Source organism: Puma concolor, chromosome A2 (assembly GCF_028749965.1).
Source record: "Puma concolor isolate L17-30 chromosome A2, mPumCon1.1.hap2, whole genome shotgun sequence".
NCBI lineage: Eukaryota > Metazoa > Chordata > Mammalia > Carnivora > Felidae > Puma > Puma concolor.
The window spans coordinates 7,590,116-7,608,682 of NC_141668.1; the positions used below are offsets into that span (position 1 = coordinate 7,590,116).

At 45.9% G+C, this 18,567-nt stretch overlaps 1 protein-coding gene across 2 annotated transcripts; it reads right to left on the reverse strand.

The window, feature by feature from the left end:
• Positions 1-3,305: 3,305 nt before the first annotated feature.
• ZNF212 (zinc finger protein 212) lies at positions 3,306-18,567 on the reverse strand. 2 transcript variants are annotated; one of them, XM_086687487.1, is made up of 5 exons: positions 18,408-18,567; positions 7,670-8,059; positions 7,411-7,537; positions 5,488-5,577; positions 3,306-4,727 (listed from the first exon to the last, which is right to left on the reverse strand). In XM_086687487.1, exons 1-5 carry the CDS (start codon positions 18,429-18,431, stop codon positions 3,874-3,876), a joined length of 1,485 nt encoding a protein of 494 aa, XP_086543613.1. In that variant the 5' UTR covers positions 18,432-18,567; the 3' UTR covers positions 3,306-3,873. The 2 variants fall into 2 exon arrangements, with proteins under 2 accessions (XP_086543613.1, XP_025785725.1); XM_025929940.2 differs by having other exon boundaries at positions 3,306-4,730.

Genomic DNA, 18,567 nt, shown 5'->3' on the forward strand with positions numbered 1-18,567 from the left:
CTCAGGTGGAATGGAATCTTGCACCAGTCTGGGAAAGGGTTATGCAAACACGCAGCACAAGGAGGAGACAGATTTTGATAGAATATAAACTCGACTAGGGCAAAGATCTGTTTTGTACACTTAAATATCCCAAGTATTTAAAAGTGCCTCGGGGCGCCTGGGTGGCTCAGTGGGTTGAGCGTCTGACTTCCAGCTGTTCGTCGGGCTCTGTGCTGACAGCTCGAAGCCTGGAGCCTGCTTCGGATTCTCTGCCTCCCTCTCTCTCTGCCCCTTGTCCGCTCACATCATCTCTCTCTCTGTCTCAAAGATAAACATCAAAACAAAATAATAAATTTAAAAAAATAAATAAAAATAAAAGTGCCTAGATGACAGGTGTGATATAGATTTGTTGAATAAAAGAAACACATGAGGGAAGCGTTCACACAAGGGGGCTTATAAACTGAGCAGCGAGGGACGCCTGGGTGGCTCAGTCAGTTGAGCGTCCGACTTCGGCTCAGGTCATGTTCTCCCGGTTCGTGGTTCCAGCCCCACGTCGGGCTCTGTGCTGACAGCTCGGGGCCTGGAGCCTGCTTTGGATTCTGTGTCTCCCTCTCCCTGGCCCTCCCCTGCTCGCGCTGTCTCACTCTTTCTCAAAAATGAACATTAAAAAAAAAAAAATTTAAACTGAGCAGCGAAAAATAAATAGTATTTGGTTCACAAAGAAGGGAATTCCTGGAAAATGGAAGGCACAGCTTATTCACTAAGTGGCAGGCAGCCCAATGTGGCAGCAGCAAGGATACTTTAGAGAGTGAAAGGGGAAGAAACTCGGAGCAGGTTAGGTTTTAGGCGGTCAAAGTGTAAGTTCTATACTAAAAAGCCGGCTCTTTGTCTTGGAGGAAAGCCCTTCTCCAATTCGTGTGCCAGGACAATGACTCTGGTAGCATAAAGGATGTGGTGAAGGGCAGGAGAGCAGTTAGGCTACCGGACAGTTTAGGTGGGCAACAATCGGGACCCTAATCTGTAGGAAAGGAAGGAGAGAAGACAGGACAGATGAGAGTCACTAATGTTCGGCATTTAATTCTTCCTTATTGTCGATTTAAAATTTTCTAACTTGATCATCCTTGTCCTTCCGACAGCTCCATTTCCCGTTTCCCTCCCGGCACCTAGCAGAGCCGGCAAAAGGTTGGTATTTTGTATCACACTCAAGAAGGCACCGCAGACACAGACGCAGACACAGACCCGGAGATCTTGTTCAAACCTGCAGACTCGGCTTCGGTGGGTCTGAGTCTGCATTTCTACAAAGCTCCCCGGCCATGCCGATGCCGCTGGTGCAGAACCCACGCTTTGGGTAACAAAGACTCAGAACCCAGCCTGGACCCGAGGTGCCTGGTTACGGTCAACCAGAAGCACCCATGGTCAAGTGTATGGGCTCTGAGGCAAGATGGCCTGGGTTGCCAGCAACCTCCGCCGGTCACTTCATCTCGCAGAATGCGAGATGTGAAACGGGGTATAATCGTACCCCCCAAGAGGCTGGTGTGAGGGCTGAGTTCACTTTTAAAAGAGTGCCTCACACATGAGGGCTCAGCAATTATCAGCCATTATTACAGTAGTCCAAAGGCCTGATAAATTGTTCTCCTGCCTCAGGGAACACTTCAACACTGCCAGAGAACCAGAATCCTATCCTGTCCTTTGTTTTTCTCCCCACAATGCCAAAGACTGGTCACATTAAGACACTCAACTGGCAGGTAAGGATATTCAAGGATGGGATTTAGGGGAATCCAGGATGCAAAAAAGCTTGGGGGCAGGAGCCTATAGAAGGAACCTGAAGTAGCTCCAGAGGTTTTCCTACATGTAACAAAGCCCGACACCTCAGCTGAACACGGCGCCTGCGTTCCCTTCATGTTCAATTTCTACACCAAGCCAGTCCCATACCTTACAGCGACCTGCGTTTATTTTTATCTATTTATTTATTCCTTTTTATCCCCACGTCCCTCTCACCGCTCCCATAGGCAACTGTAATGCCTTTAAGGTGTCACTTTTGGTTTCCAGGTGTTCTTACAAAATGTTTTGTGTACGTGCATTTCATATAAATGGTATTGTCATAGATCTCGTCCAGTTCCTTACATTTTCCCACTCGGCACTGCGTGTTTAAGATCAACCACCAATGTGGCCACATGCATATCCAAGCCGACATTCCTGCTACCCAGTACCCCCTGAGATCACACCCTACCTGCCCTCTCTTCCTTCCATCTCCCAACAACCAACACCCAGACTGTGTGCGGCCCTCGATCACAAACATGGTCCCATGAATATCCTCGTACATGCCCTCTTCTCGTCTGTCCTAAACTGAAGTAAAAATGCAGGTCAGGCTGTGACTTTATGCCTCTGTCACTGCTCCAGGTCAGCCACCTCTTCCATATTGTTTGTCTGTCTGGAGAGAGGGAGAGAGGGAGAGAGGGAGAGAGAGAGAGAGAGAGAGAGAGAGAGACAGAGACAGAGACACAAAGAGAGCAGGGGAAGGGCAGAGAGAAGAGAGAGGGAGGCAGAACCTCAAGCGAGGCTTGAACTCACGATCCATGAGACCACGACCTGAGATGAAGAGTCGGACGCTTGGCTGAGCCACCCAGGCGCCCCTCCATCTCGGTATTCTTGACAAAGGGAGAAAAATATCCAACGTGAGCATTTTTTTTTTTTTTTTTTTTGCTAGTAGCAAGTTTTATTCTAGGCAACTGCAAATCATCAAAGGGGACACTCACATAGGACCCAGAAGCCCACTCCCATCTCCCCAGACAACAGTGAGGCAAGCATTCAACACTCCTGAGAAATAAGCATTTCTGCGCTTTTTCTCCACCGTCTCTGGAACGGTCAATCCCAGAACTAATTTGGAACATGTGTCATCTGCACAATCTCAACAACTGGTGTAGTAAGAACAAACTCCAACACCCACTGGAACGAGTCAGACAACCATAAGGAACGAAGTAGTCTTCTACCCTGGGCGGCTGCAGAACCCAGCGAGGACCAGGTGGGAAGAGGGAGAGTACGGTGAGAGACCGGGATTCCCGCGCAGTGAGCTCTTGGCTCCACGAGGGACTCTGTTCTCAGCAGGGGCTTTGCGGGTCTACTCCTACCGCTCTCCTCTGGCTCCTCTGGCTTCAGGTAGCCCCTTGTGAGACTGCCAAGGACCCCCACGACAGGGAGCCCAGCACTCTGCCCCCTGATCTCTGGCCTAACTAAGTGTGGGTGGGCTAGAAGAGCCCCATAAACAAATCCCTCCTAGAGGGTAGGCCCAGTCCCCATGTTAGGAACAACCTCTACAATGCGGGAAATTTAGAAAACAAGGTCAGACTGTATTTTTTTTTAAATCAACTAAAATCTAATTCCAAAAAAGTTTCTTCAGAACAGGGTAAGCAGTCATTTAAATTATGCCCTCTACTTGTTATTAACAAAGAGACTACAAAAGAAGAGGAAAGAGAGGGTTATATGCTTCCCAGAACACTTTCGCCCACCTGCTCGCTCCACTGACCTGACCCAACCTCCCGGGAAGACCCGAGATGCTGGGACAGGCCCTAGAAGCAGCCACCGGTCCCTGCAGGGTCAGAGGGCCAACCCCAGCCCACGAGTATCAGCCCGGATGAGAAAACCAGAGACGTGAAGGTGCCCGAGACAGCAAGCTCCACAGCAGGGTAGAGACGGCAGGGAGAGGCGCGGCCCCCGACTCCTCCTCCTCCACAGTTTTCAGCACAGTGTCTGGGCTCGGCCTGGTGCTTGGCCAAGGGAAGGCAAATCAACACGACTCCCCTCAGGAAGAAGTCAGTCCCTGACTCTGCACAGTGTCTCTTCAGGGGGACCGATGCCAGCCCCTTCGCCCCCCAGACAGACGAGGGGCCGGCACCCTTAAAGCAGGCCGTTGGGCCTTCCCGGCTGCAGGGTCAGCCCACCCCGCTCCCGCTGGTGGATCTTCTGGTGCTGCAGAAGGTGCTGCTTCTGGACAAAGCTCTTCTCACACTCTGAGCAGCTGTAGGGCCGCTCGCCCGTGTGGATGCGCTGGTGCCGCACCAGATCAGATGGGTGGCTGAAGCTCTTGCCACAGTAACCACAGAGGAGGGAACTCCGGCTTTTCCTCCAAGGGATGTGGCCGGGCAGGGCAACCAGGCTGTTGGGCGAGAACCTCTCCTGGACAGAGTGGCCAGCACTGGGCCCGTCCTGCAGGTGGCAGCGCTGGTGGATTACCAGGCTCACCCTGCAGCTGAAGCTCCGCATGCACACATCACACTGATGCAGCTTTGCCCTCTTGGACTGGGGCTTAAGTCGTGGCCTGGGTCTAAGGCTCTCCTCTGGCTCCGAGGCCATGCCCGACTCCGAGTGGGTGTGCAGATGCGCGGCTAGCTGCTGCTTATAGCGGAAGCTGACCTCGCACTCGGAGCATTCGTAAGGGCCAGAAGCATCCCTTTTCAGCTTTACGCCCTGGCCACACTGCTGTTCCAGCTGTACCTGCCTACTAGGCTCCTGCTTCGGGGGGCAGCCCAGAGTGCCGCCACTGCCAGAGTCTCTACCACCCTCGATGGGATCCTCCAGATTAGTGTCTCCAGGGCCTGGATCCAAGAAGACAGAACTACCCTGACCACCCCAGAGTTCAGTATGTTCTGGGCTCAGGAAAGCGTGCTCTTCTGCAATGCCTGAGAATTCTCCAGGAAGATCCGCAGAGCCTTCCTGAGTATACTGTATCTCCTGCTTGATCATAACCCCTTCTGCTGCCAAGAGAAAGAAGATCAACAAAAAAGATCACATTCTAGCACGTTCGGTTTCTTCAGAACTAAACAAACATCCGTGAATTTCAAAAGGGCTCAAATCAAAGCATCCCAGGATCAAGGGAATTAGGATAATTTGGAGGAGAAGGAGACTGGGTTCTAAGACCTGAAAAACTAAACCTATATTCGTGAAGAAAAATCTGAATACTATTTTTCTAGAACAATGTTATAAATGATAGTTCTCTAAGGTTGTCCACAAATTTGTATTCAATTTCTATGAAAAATGGCAAAATACACTATAAAAACTGTACTCATTCAAGAGTGTTAAAATAATGTGAATGATTAAAAAAACAACCCTTAAACCTAAAGCTTCAATATTCACATATCCAGCCCCAATCTTCCTGCACATTCCCCCCAAATTACCTGGCTTATAAATGCTCTGCCTGCCTCTCACCCAGATCTGACCAACTCCTAAGATCTGACCAACCCTATCTTCAATCCTCAGTGGGTTTTAACTAGAACTATTACGTACACTACTCTTACAGTAGTGTGAGGTAGGATATGGTCACGAAACTCAAGACCTTCACAGCGGTAAGGAGGTAAGACTCCTTAGCAGGTGAACTAATGAAAATCATCAAGGAATCTAAAAGAAGTAATACCAGATGAGGTTGCTGACAATGTTTGGCAGTTTAGCAGTAGGAAAGCTCATTACAGGCTGCAGGGAGTAGGGAGAGGGATGGAATATTCTGGTTCCACTCACCTGGGTGGACATCACCAGGGCCTTCCTCCTCCAAGTCACCCAGCATCCCTGTACCCAACTCCGCTTCTTCTTCTGGAGGGCCAAGAACCTCTGGGTTGGAATAGGCACAGTGTGAGCCCAGGAGAGAGTAAAAGCTCACTGGGCACTGGTCAGTTGCCAACGAACAAGGTGACCACTGCCAGAGGGTTGATATTAAAAGCTGAAAAGAGGGGCGCCTGGGTGGTGCAGTCGGTCGAGCGGCCGACTTCAGCCAGGTCACGATCTCGCGGTCCGGGAGTTCGAGCCCCGCATCGGGCTCTGGGCGGACGGCTCGGAACCTGGAGCCTGGTTCCGATTCTGTGTCTCCCTCTCTCTCTGCCCCTCCCCCATTCATGCTCTGTCTCTCTCTGTCCCAAAAATAAATAAAAACGTTGAAAAAAAAAAATTTAAAAGCTGAAAAGAGTAAAGGGCTACCGTTCTTGCCACTTTCCCCTGGCAGTTTGGGACAACTGGAAAATTAGAGATGATTAGAAAGATCTATTCAGTTTGCTGCTGCCTTCCACGCTCCTTCATGCGTTACCATGGCTCAAGGATTCAGCCTCTGGAGCCCGCTCCCCTTCCCCCAGCACCACCCTGCCCTCACTTGTACAGGGTTTCAAGTGCTGCCTCCTTTCAGGGTATCTAATTTCAACCATGCTGACATACTGCAAGGTAAGGCAGGCACCGTTATCCCCAGCTAGGACAGCCGAGGAACCTGCCACTAGAACACATAACAGCCGAGGTCAAGCAGTCCCTTCTCTGGCTCATTTGCTACTTCCCTCTCTGCTCCAGTCATGCTGGCTTTTTTTTTTAATGTTTATTTTTGAGAGAGAGAGAGAGAGTGCAAGTGGGGGAGGGACAGAGAGGGAGAAAGACAGGATCTGAAGCGGGCCCTGGGAGGAAAGCAGAGAGTCCGATGCGAGGCTAAAACTCACGAACCATGAGATCATGACTCGAGCCGAAGCTGGATACTTACAGACTAAGCCACCAAGGCGCCCCACACACTGGTCTTTCTGACATTCCTCCATGGAACTCAGCTGTTTTTTTTTTTAATGTTTATTTATTTTTGAGAGAGAGAGAGAGAGAGAGAGAGAGAGAGCGAGCGCCCTAGTGGGGGAGGGGCAGAGAAAGAGGGAGACACTCCTACAACATTCTTGTCTTTTTTTTTTTTTAAATGTTTATTTTTGAGAGAGAGAGCTGGGGGTGGAGGCGGGTAGAGCAGAGAGAGGGAGGAAGACAGAGGATCCAAAGCGGGCTCTGGGCTGACAGCAGAGAGCCGGATGTGGGGTTCCAACTCCCCAGCTGTGAGATCATGACCTGAGGCAAAGTTGGACGCTTAACAGACTGAGCCACCCAGGGGCCCCCATGGACTTCAGTTTTAAAAGATTTTGTTTACCAAAATCTACTTACTAAGTAAAAGCTAGTCTTTTATATATAAAGATATACATCTATTAAGCAGCACTTGTAATTAACACAAAATAGACATTGAGCTCACAGTGATTGGATGTAAGTCCAGCCAAATGCCAAGAAAACGTTTTGGTTAGCCTGTGCTGCCTGCCTCATCTTAGGTAACAAAGGATTTCTTGTCAAACAGTTTAAGTTTTAAAAACAGCATGAGGAGCCCTGGCCACACTACACTATAATGCATATGACATCTTATCTACTAGTAAATATTGTCAGGAACGGACTATGTGACCGCAGAGAAGAAATACACAATATGCAACACCAAGACCTTTCTAAAAGTCTTCGAGAACTGAGGACCTGGAGATTCCCATTTCTCGACCTGGCCCAGATCGACAGAGGAGCCAAAGCCGACTAGAATCACAGGTGTGGTCTGAGTCACAAGCTACTTGGCCAGGGATGTAAGATGCTGAAAGAGAATTCCAGGGAGAAACTGCTACTTACTCAGAGAGACCAGGGCCTCGTAGTTGCTCTTCATCACATTTCTGTAAAGCTCCTTCTGCCAGTCCTCCAGATTCTCCCACTCCTGCTCCGAAAAGCACCCTCCATCGTTTTCAAGTGACCTGGGCACCTGAAATCACAAACACTGTGCAGTGAGCGCCTCCAGCCACGGCTACGAAGGAAAAGCCAGCAAGTCAGAATCTTAAAGAATAAAAGGCAGGACTCCCCATCTAGCCTAATTCTTAATCCCCAAGGGGACTACCTTGGGGGCCTCCCCCTTGCTGTCCGGAGGCAGCCTCAGCACCCAGAAGTTCCTGTTTCTCAGCAGGTTCTCCATGTTCTCCAGCCGCCTCTGCAGCAGCCCGTACTCCTGCAGCAGGGTCCCCAGCACGGCCCACTTGCCCTCCAGCTGGTTCCCGAACTCCACGGCTGTCTTCTCGCAGTCCGCCAGCTTCTTCTCGGCGGTGCCCGTCCGCCCCTCCAGGCTCTGTATCCGGGCGGCCTGGGCATCCACCTTCTTCTCCACGGCCTGAAGGGCGGCCACCACGGTCCACAGTGAGATCTCTGTGGTTTGCAAATAGGAGCTTTTCTCTGTCTCTTGTGGGGGCAACATGGAAGGAGTCAAAGGTGTGGAGCGGCGTTTCCTCCTGTGCTGAAGAATCAGACACAGGGTCAGTGTCGTTTCCAAACATCACGTAAAGGAAACAATGGGTCCAGTGGGTCCAAGAGTGTTTAAAGCTACCTAGTTTCTACTTTTGTTTTTTTAAAGCATGCTCTTTTACATTCTGATACTGCAAATGATACATGTACGTTGTAATGAGGAAATACTGAAAAGTAGAAGGAAAAAAATTATTTAAAATACCACCATCCAGAAGTAAGCCATTAGAATTTTGGTGTATTTCTGTAAGGTTTTTTTTTTAATGTTTGTTTATTTGAGAGAGAGAGAGAGAGAGAGAGAGAGAGAGCGAGCATGAGCAGGGGAGGGTAGAGAGGAAGACACAGAATCCGAAGCAGGGGGGTGAGATCATGACCTGAGCCAAAGTCAGATGCTCAACCGACTGAGCCACCCAGGCGCCCCTGTAAGGTTTTTGTTAATCTTTTAACTTATCTATTTTTCCACAAAGTTGAAATTATATTGTACATAATATTTTGTTACCTGTTTTTCATTCTCAGCATATTCTCTAAGACCAACAAAGACACAAATCCCCAGTAGGACCTACAGGACTCAACTCCTTTATCTTTGTGCCCAAGCGGTTAGCACAGTAACACCTCCTAAATCCTTCATATATGTTCACTGACATGACGTGATGAAGTCTACTGACATTTGCCTTACGCTTCTCGTTTTTATGATCTGTCCCCGACAGCAGGAAAAGCACTACAGCTGAAGCTCGACATGACTGAAACCAACATCTGGGAAGTCTTCCCACCACTCCCTCTTATCCCCCCCCCCCCCCCCCCCCGCCGTTGGACCACTGCAAGTTGATCTCAGTCCGAAACCCCCAGAGGCTCATGTTCTTTTATATGGCATACACTTTGTTCAAGGCTGCTTCTCCATCCACTGAGACCAAGACACTGAGAGGAAGTATCTTTGGAAGAACAGCTGGGGCCAGGACTTAGGGTCTGGAGAAACAGGGGCCAAAATGCAACCGACGGGCCCCAAACTCAAAACATACGCTTGGCCGTGACCTACTCCAGTTACTCAACTCAGTTCATTATGGAACATGTGGGTTAAAAGCTGAACTATCGCCCCTAAAAAAGATTTAAATGAAAGTTTAACCTAAAAGATCGATACAAATGAAACAAAACAAAATCCTAGGCTTTTGGACAGACTCATTTCATCGCATGTTCTGCTTTTCACTTTCACTCGCTCCTCTCCAGCTTCGTGGAGCCCCCTCTTGCCTTTCTGCCGCCAGCTTTCTGCAGCTTGCTGAGCACTTCAGGCAGACGGGCAGGTGGGTCAGGATCTGAGCAAAGGAGTAATTCCTCTCCTCTTGTACATAACAAAAGGCTGAAAAGAGTGGTTAAATCAAGCTGCTACTTCTGTTTGGAACGATCTATTGAGATGGAAACAATTCAAATGTCTACGGACCAGGTGAATCAATAAACAAACTGGGGTCCATTCTTATGTTACGGGTTGAATTTTGTTTCCCCAAACAGATATGTTGAAGTCCCAACCACCCGTATCTCAGAATGTGATCTTATCTGTGTAACTATTTTTTTTTTTAAGATTTTATTATTTTAAGTAATCTCTATACCTAACATGGGGCTCGAACTCAAACAGCGAGATCAAGAGTCTCATGCTCCATCAACCGAGTCATCCAGGTGCCCCGGAATGTGATCTTATCTTGAGATAAGAATATTTACAGAGATAATCAAGTTACATGAGGTCATTAGGTGGGCTGTAATCAAATATGATTTGGCGTCCTTATGAAAGGGGAAATTTGGGCAGAGACAGACGTGCACTTAGGGGAGACGATGTGAAGACACACACAGGGAGAAGACAACCACGAGACGGTGGAGGCAGAGGTCAGAGTTCTATTGCCACAAGCCAAGAAAATGCCTGGGGCACCAGAAGCAATGAGAGAAGCCTGGAATATCCGATTCTCCAATTCGGTGGACACCCTGATTTCAGACTTCCAGCCCCCAGAACCGTGAAGATGATACACCTCTGGTGTTTAAGCCCCCCAGCTTGCAGTACTTTGTTACAGCAGCCCTAGGGAACTAATATACATACGATAGAATACTAATACATTATTACTATATTAATAATTAACGTATTAATCATACATTAGCAATAAAAAGGAACAAACTATTGACATATGTAACAACATGGATGGATCTCAAATCATTATGCTAAGTGAAAAAGGCCAGACACAAAATGCCACCCACTCTATTCCATTTACATGACATTCAGGAAAGGCAAAATGACAGAGACAGAAAACAGATGAGTGGTAGCCAGGGGCTGGGGCGGGGGTGGGGGGTAAGGGGGTTGGAGGGGAGAAGAAGAGTGAATGCAAAGGAACACTTTCTGGGATGATGGAAATATTCTATATTTTGGTAACGTGATGATAGCTACACATTTGTCAAAACTCACTGAACTGTATGCCTGAAGAGCGAATTTTACCAGATGTAAATTGTATCTCAGTAAGCACAACTTAGAACGCCAAGAGAGAAGAAAATGTTAGCTGCCATGAAAGACGCCATAAACAAAGTCTAAAAAAACAGACAGGGAGAGAATATATGTAAACAGGGTATGAACTGGAAGGAAAAGATAACAACCCCAAAATAAAACTGCAAAGTAAGCAATTGTGAGCGCAGAAACGCAAGTGGTCAAGAAGCAGTCAGGAGTGCAAATATAACCAAGTAAAACTGCTTTTCACCCACCAGGCTGACAACCTTGAAAAAGAGGGATAAGGAGCTACATTCAGAGCTGACTAGGATATAAAACTGGCACTTTCGTAACACTCCCAGAAGGAATGAAAACTACTACAAACTTCAGGGAAGAGTATCTCATAAAAGTCATTAAAAACCCTCTCACCTAGCAGTCCCATTTACCAGAATCCATCTTACAAAAATAAATGGCATTATTTACTGACATCCACACAGAGATTACTGGTAACATCCTTTGGAATAGTCAAAGCCTGGAAATAATCCAGATGTCTGTTCATGGTTAAATAAATTATGGCACAACCAAACAGGACCTTTAAAAATAATGAGTTAGGGGCGCCTGGGTGGCTCAGTCGGTTGAGCTTCCGACTTCGGCTCAGGTCATAATCTCGCGGTTGACGGGTTCAAGCCCCAAGTCAGGCTCTGTTGGACAGCTCGGAGCCTGAAGCCTGCTTCAGATTCTGTCTCCCTCTCTCTCTGCCCCTCCCCCACTCATGCTCTGTACCAAAAATAAACATTGAAAAAGAATTTTTTTAAATAATGAGTTAGATCTATGTGTATGGTTCAGTAGAGTTTTCACCATACACTGCTGGTTAAAAATCCAACTTTTAGGGAAAGAGACTTATTTTAATGTTTATTTTTGAAAGAGAGTGCAAGCAGGGGAGGGGCAGAGAGAGGAGGGACAGAGGATCTGAAGTGGGCTCTGTGCTGAGAGCTGAGAGTTCAATGCAGGGCTCAAACCCAGGAACCACAAGATCATGACCTGAACCTGAGTCAGAAGCTCAACCCACTGAGCCACACAGGCTCCCCAGGAAATATATTTATTATGATCCCACTTTCCTAAAGAAGAGAAGATATACAAGTATATGTTTGTTTCAGCACACAGGGAGGTCTGAAAGATACTCAATAAACTGTTAACACCACTTACCTTCAAGGAGATGAGTGGGAGGGATTTTAACCTTTCCTTGTCAACTATCGTTTGACTTCAACAATAAACATGTATTTTTTTGTAATTTATTTTTTACAGAACTTCCATATTTAAGAGTATTCCTGATGGCAGTGAAAAATACAGTAAGTACACTTACTGGGGCGCCTGGGTGGCTGTCAGTTAGGCATCTGACTTCGGCTCAGGTCATGATCTTGTGGTTCATGAGTTCCAGCCCCATGTCAGGCTGTGCTGACAGCTCAGACCCTGGAACCACTTCGGATTCTGTGTCTCCCTCTCTGTCCGTCTCTTCCCCCTCTCGCACTCTCTCTCTCTCTCAAAAATATGCATTAAAAACCAACCAACCAACCAACCAACCAACCAACCAACCAACCAACCAGTACTCGTATGTTGCCCATACTTCTGGATATTCCAGGGCAGTCCTGCTCGAGTGTTCTATTATACTCAGATCAAGTCTCATACAATGGGACTGCAGCTATGGTCTGAAACCCGTCACCATTAAGCATAAGACACAGTCCTTGCTAAGGAACCTGCAATCTGCTTGACTGAAGTACAAAATAATGAAATAACATCCTAAAGTGGTATTTGATTAAGGTGGACTAAATAGTATTTAAGGTCACTTCCAACTCTGAGATACCATGATTTTTAAATACTGAATAGTTTAAATAAACTACTTAATGCATAAGATCGTATACATCTTATGTAGTGGCAACAAATCACGTAACTACCACTCAGTTACAGATATATAGCCTCTGAAGTCCTCGGTATGACTCTCTGAAGTACTATCCTGAATTTGATTTTTCACTATTTTCTGTTTCATGTTTTCACCAAATGTTTGTTTCCAAAACAATGTATGCTCTTTAGTTTTACATATTTTAGGACTTTACACAAATAGAATCCTTATTTCACAACTCCTAAGAATATCCTGTTGTTGCAGATGGCTGTAATTAATTCATTTTCACTTCTAAATAACAATGTGCCGATACCACGATTTACTTTTCCGTCCCATTACTGACGTGTCCTCCACCTCTGTCATCACAAACAGTGCTGCAATGAACCAGACTGTGCATGGCTCCTAACAGACACAGCCCAGTTTCCTGAGGGTATAGTCCTAGAAAGGGAATTGTCAGCTAATAGGGTAAACATCTCGAACTTCAGTAAATATGCCAAATGTTTTCTAAAGTGGTTGTATCAATTGCACTCCTATCAATAGTATGTGCATATTCTAGATGTTCCCCAATTATGTGTTCCTGTCAGACTAGTATTTTGTCCTAATAGGTCTGAATTGACACGTCCTCATGGTTTCCATCTCCATTTTCCTTGATTACTAAGGGTAAGCATATTTTAAATGTTTATTGGCCATTCAAGTTTCTTCAGTGAACTACTTGCTCAGTCTTTTATCCATTTATCTTTTGGGTTATCTGACTTCCTTACCATCTCAGAATTTCTCTGAAAATTCTGGAAACTAATCTTTATCCATGCTATATGTGTTGCAAATATTGTCTCCTTATTTGTGCATTTGAAAAGTTTCCTTTACTGGGGCGCCTGGGTGGCTCAGTCGGTTAAGCGTCCAACTTTGGCTCAGGTCGTGATCTCACGGTTCATGAGTTTGAGCCCCACATCAGGCTCACTGCTGTCGGCACAGAGCCTGCTTCGAATCCTCTGTCCTCATCTCTCTGCCCCTCTCTTGCTTGCGCTCTCTCAAAAATAGTATTAAAAAAAAAATACTGTATTGCAAAAAACAATGCTAACCATCACCTGAACTTTTAGCAAGTCATAATTACCAGTCACAGAACTTCACAACAAACATAATAATAATGAAAAACTTCAAAATATTGTGAGAATTACCAAATTGTGACCCAGAGACACGAAGTCAGGAAGTGGTATTGGAAAAATGGCACTGAGAGACTTGACATAGGGTTGCCACAAACCTTCAATTTGTAAAAAAACAAAGTATCTGCAAAGTGCAACAAAGCCAAGCTCAATTAATTGAGGTATGCCTGTATATTGATATTATATATTGACAGATATATGGCTAAAAAAATCTCTATCTGTGCTGTCCGACAGCCACTAGAAGCACATAGCTATCTAAATCTAAATTAACAGAAACTCAATTAAAAATTCAGTTCCTCAGCCATACTAGTTACATTTCAAGTGCTTAATAGCCATATATATGTGTATGACTATATGAACAGTGACTATATTTAACAGTGCAAAACAGAGTATTTCCATAACCTCAGAAAGTTCTATTTGATGTGCCACACCTTACTAATTTTTTCTCTGCTTGATAAAAATTAAAGTTTTGTTAGTCTTCTACTATGCTAGTGAATTTTCCTTGTAGTTCTGTCAGCTTTTGTTTTATATATTTTGAGGCTATGTAATTAGATACAAAATATTAGAAATGTCATATCAAGCTGGTAAATTGAGTCTTAACCATTATAAAAGTAGTAGTACCCCTCTAGCTCTAGGAATATTAATATAGTTGAGCTAATTTTCTTTTGATTAATATTAGCTTGGTATGTTTTCTTTTTTCTTTTCTTTTTTTTTTTTTTATGTTTATTTACTCTTGAGAGAGAGAGAGACAGAGCATGAGTGAGGTAGGGGCAGAGGGAGAGGGAGACACAGAATCTGAAGCAGGCTCCAGGCTCTGAGCTGAAGATCCGTGAGATCATGACCCGAGCCAAAGTCAGATGCTTAACTGACTAAGCCACCCAGGCATCCCTCAAATTCTTTTATGTTCAACCATTCCTGTAATTTTATCTTTTAGTTGTACCTCTTATAAACTATATAGTGGGATTTTTTTTTCTCATCCTGACAAATATTGCCTTTTAACTAGAACATTTTGTCCATTTACATTTATTGTAACTGTTGATCTATTTTTATTGATTTTTACCTTGTACTGTTTCTCTTCTCATTGTCTTTGTTTTCTTGTAGATGATTTTTTTTCCTTATCCTATTATTCTCCCTTCTAACTTGCAGGTTTTACAGGCAAGTTCTAGTCTTTTAGCAAATATCTTAGATATTACAGTAAGCATACTTATAAAGGCTTTTGAATAACTGAATTCTGATCTCTTTCTAAGTTTACATCAATGCTTCCATGTATTTTAATTTGCCTTTGTTTTTAACCTCACAAAAGATTGTTTTATTTAGTCAATATTTGTTCAGATTTACCCATTTACATGGATCATCATACTTTCTTACATTTTCAGACTTTGCATTTGGGAAGATTTTCCTTTTACCTTAAGTATACCCTTTATAATTTCCTTTACTGAGAATGTATTGGTAGTAACATGGCAGTTTTGCCTGAAAATACTTTTTTATTTTAATTTTGAGAGAGAGAGAGAGAGAGAGAGAGAGAGAGAGAGAGAGAGAGAGAGAATTCCAAGCAGGCTCCATGCTCAGTGTGAAGTCCAATGCATGGCTCAATCCCACCTTGAGATCATGACCTGAGGCAAAATCAAGAGTTGGACGCTCAACTGACTGAGCCACCCAGGCGCCCCATCTGAAAATATTTTTTTTATCCTTGTCTTTAAAAGATCTTTTACGGAGTATAAAAATCTGGGATCACAGCTATTTTCTTCCAGTTTACTAACATCATTCTAGTTTGTCTGGCTTCCACTGTTGCTGTTGAGAAGCTGGACCCCATGAATCTAGTGACACTTCATTTGAAGGTAATCTCTTCTCTAGCTGCTTTTAAGAATTCTGTCTAGTATTCTCTACTTTCACTATTATGTGTCTAGGTAGAGATTTTTTTGTTTATCCTGATTGGGATCCACTGGGTTTCTAACGTATTTATTAATGTTTGCATTGGTCCTAAATAGCCTCAGTCATTAGCTATTTATCAAACATAGCTTCCAGTGCAGAGTGTTAAGTGTGCATGCGCCTTCCTTCTGGAATTTCAGTTGTTTTTTTTTTTTTTTTTTTTTAACGTACTTTGAGAGAGAAAGCGCAAAAGATATAAAGGATGTGCAAGAGGGGCGCCTGGGTGGCTCAGTCGGTTAAGCGTCCGACTTCAGCTCAGGTCATGATCTCACAGTCCGAGAGTTCAGGCCCCGCGTCGGGCTCTGTGCTGACAGCTCAGAGCCTGGAGCTTGCTTCAGATTCTGTGTCTCCCTCTCTCTCTGCCCCTCCCCTGCTCATGCTCTGTCTCTCTCTGTCTCAAAAATAAATAAAAAGTTTAAAAAAAAAAAAAGATGTGCAAGAGAGCGGAGGAGGGGCAGAGAGAGGGGAGGGACATAGAATCCTAAGCTGGCTCTGCGCTGATGGCAGAGAGCCTGATGTGGGGCTAGAACTCACAAACCCTGAGATCATGACCTGAAGTCAGACGCTTAACTGACTAAGCCATCCAGGCACCCCTTAATATGTTTTTCTTATGTAATTTCAATATCCAGAATCTTTGAAGGTCTACTTTTGTCCATTATTTTTACTGCCTTTTCCTTGTAGTTTTCATTGCTTGTTTGGTAATGGGTTTTTTTTTTTTTTTTTTTTTTTTAACTCAATTTTCCTGTAATTTTATATAGGGGAATTATTTGAAGTCTGAGTCAAATACAGATTCCTCCAGAGAAGATCTGTGTTTATTTCTGATACACAGCAGTACTTTAAACTACATTCTTGGGAGGTGGGGTGGGGTGGAATGCCTGGTTGGCATGCAACTCCTGATCTCAGGGTAGCTGAGTTCAAGCCCCACACTGGGCATGGAGTCTACTTAAAATAATAACTAAGTACATATAAACTACATTCTTGGCTTGAGGTTTCTTAGACCATCCAGGTAGCATGAATTCAGGCAATAAACCCATATCAGAGTCACCATAAATTCTCAAGGGACATCTTGCATCTATCTCCCAGCACCAAGGTTTCACACAATTTTCTGTGTAATGCTGGGAGTTAAGAGCTTACGTTCAGTTCATGCTGAATGCTGCCCTCTGAAGTCTCCACTTTAAGGATTTGGGGCAGGAAGCTTCTTAGACACACACACACACCCACCCCTTAAGTTTTGTCTCCTGGTTTTCAGGTCCTTTGGGACCATAAACACCAAAGATGAATGTTTAGCAAATGCCCTCCAAGTTGGCCTCAGAACTCATCTTTGGGCTCCAAGTATTCTTTATTAACTTACATTTCAGATATATTTAAGTGGTGTCCTCCCCCCTACACCACCCCCCCATTGTTTCTAGCTGTCTTCATCAGGGTGCCTACTTGGTCAGTGTCAAAGGAAAGGTACGGAATCCTCATCTGAAGCGGTAATATCTGAGAACAGACGAAACGATTTAAATACATTCTACAATGACAGATCTTTAAGTTATTTAAAGGGCGGTATGGGATTTTGGTGGATCTTTTAACGCTCTTTTGACAAGGTCTGTTGGTGACACGCATGGAACGGTGCCCTGACACTGACGAGTCAGAAAGAAGTACTCTGGAGGTTAGTAACTTGTCGTCCTGCCCCACTTTAGTACCAATTTGGTCTTGAGGAAAAGCCAAGTCTTTGACTACAACAGCTGAGATGAAAAGGGTCAGAGGAGGCAAATATTATAAACATTTGTGTCTCTGCAATTCAACTGTAACTTCTTGAAAGCAAACACTGCCTTCTCCGAGTCTTCCAGTCCTTTCCCTCTTCCAATCCTTTCCCTCCTAGTTCTTACCCACCTTCTACAAGAATCAAAAAGGAGCAAGTTTAACCTGCTCATGGTAAACTTTTCACCACAGGCTCTCCTTAGCTCCCAATTCTCACAAAGATCTCACATCATTCCAAAAGTGTTTCTAAACCCAGAAATGCTTCGTCAAAAACTAATTTAATTCCCTCTGTCCTTTCCAGAGCAAACCTCCTTGTGTTACCAAATTAACCGCTAGTAAGAAAATGTCAGAGCTAGAAGGATCCTCTGAGATCATCTAGTAAACCAGTCCTAAACTCTCCATCTCTAGCCAAAGAAAGGGAGGCCCAGGGTGTAAACACAGTTGCCTAAAACCAGTCAAATGGGTATTTGAGAGCTGAGTTCCCCAGTTTCCTGACTCCGTAACCGGGATTTTCTTCACCCCCAAGCTCCGTGTCTTGACATCCCCTGAATGGGGACGAATGGGGGCGAATGGGGACCGGGGAAAGGGAGAGAGATCCGAGAGCTTCACAGGCAAAAGCAGCAACTACACTGTGGGGTAATACCTGTCCCCAAAGGGAGGAAGCCCGGCCTGATTTCACCCTGTGGCTGCGACCCAAGTACAGAAGTCTGCAGCAGGAGAGAGTGACAGAAAGAACGAGCAAAACACACCAAGCTGAGAACATGCGGGGAGGCCGTTGAGTCCTGGGGTCCCGGGACACCACGCGCGCTCGCTGGCTGAGATGGCGACCCGGGGTTTCCAAAGCGCGCCACCTCTCCAGCCTGGAAGCGCATGACGAAAAAGTGTGGGGACGGTCGCAAATCCAAGAACACGAAACAAGCCTCGGAGAAGTTTCTCGGCGACGGTGCGTGGCGCTGGGGCTCCGGCCCGACGCGGAAGGAGCCGGAGAGGGGGAGGGCAGAGCCCGGGGGTCGCGGGAGGAGGTCGGCGTTCGCCAGCAGCAGCCCGGGAGCCCCCCGGACCCCCAGCCCCACCGGAGTCCGGACCTCGAAGCCCCGCCCCGGCCAGGAGCTCCGCCATCCCGAACGCGCCCGCCAGTCGGTGCCAGGAGGACCCTTACCCGAGTAGGCTCCGACTCCGCCATGGCTGCCAGTCGCCCCTCAACACCCGGGCCCCGCCTGATAACCCTCGGGCTGCGTGCCGGTCCCCTGGGCGCTCCCTGCCCCTCCTCGAAGCCGCCACCAGTGCCGTGTTGATACAAGGTGCATTGTGGGAGTTCG

Excerpts from the sequence above, each read along its gene's own strand:
- ZNF212 (XM_025929940.2), bottom strand. The coding sequence starts at position 18,431 with ATGGCGGAGTCGGAGCCTACTCGG. Across the intron at positions 7,538-7,669 it reads GCAAGGGGGAGGCCCCCAAG|GTGCCCAGGTCACTTGAAAA; the intron begins GTAGTCCCCTTG and ends TTGTGATTTCAG. Across the intron at positions 5,578-7,410 it reads CGAGGCCCTGGTCTCTCTGA|AGGTTCTTGGCCCTCCAGAA; the intron begins GTAAGTAGCAGT and ends ATTCCAACCCAG.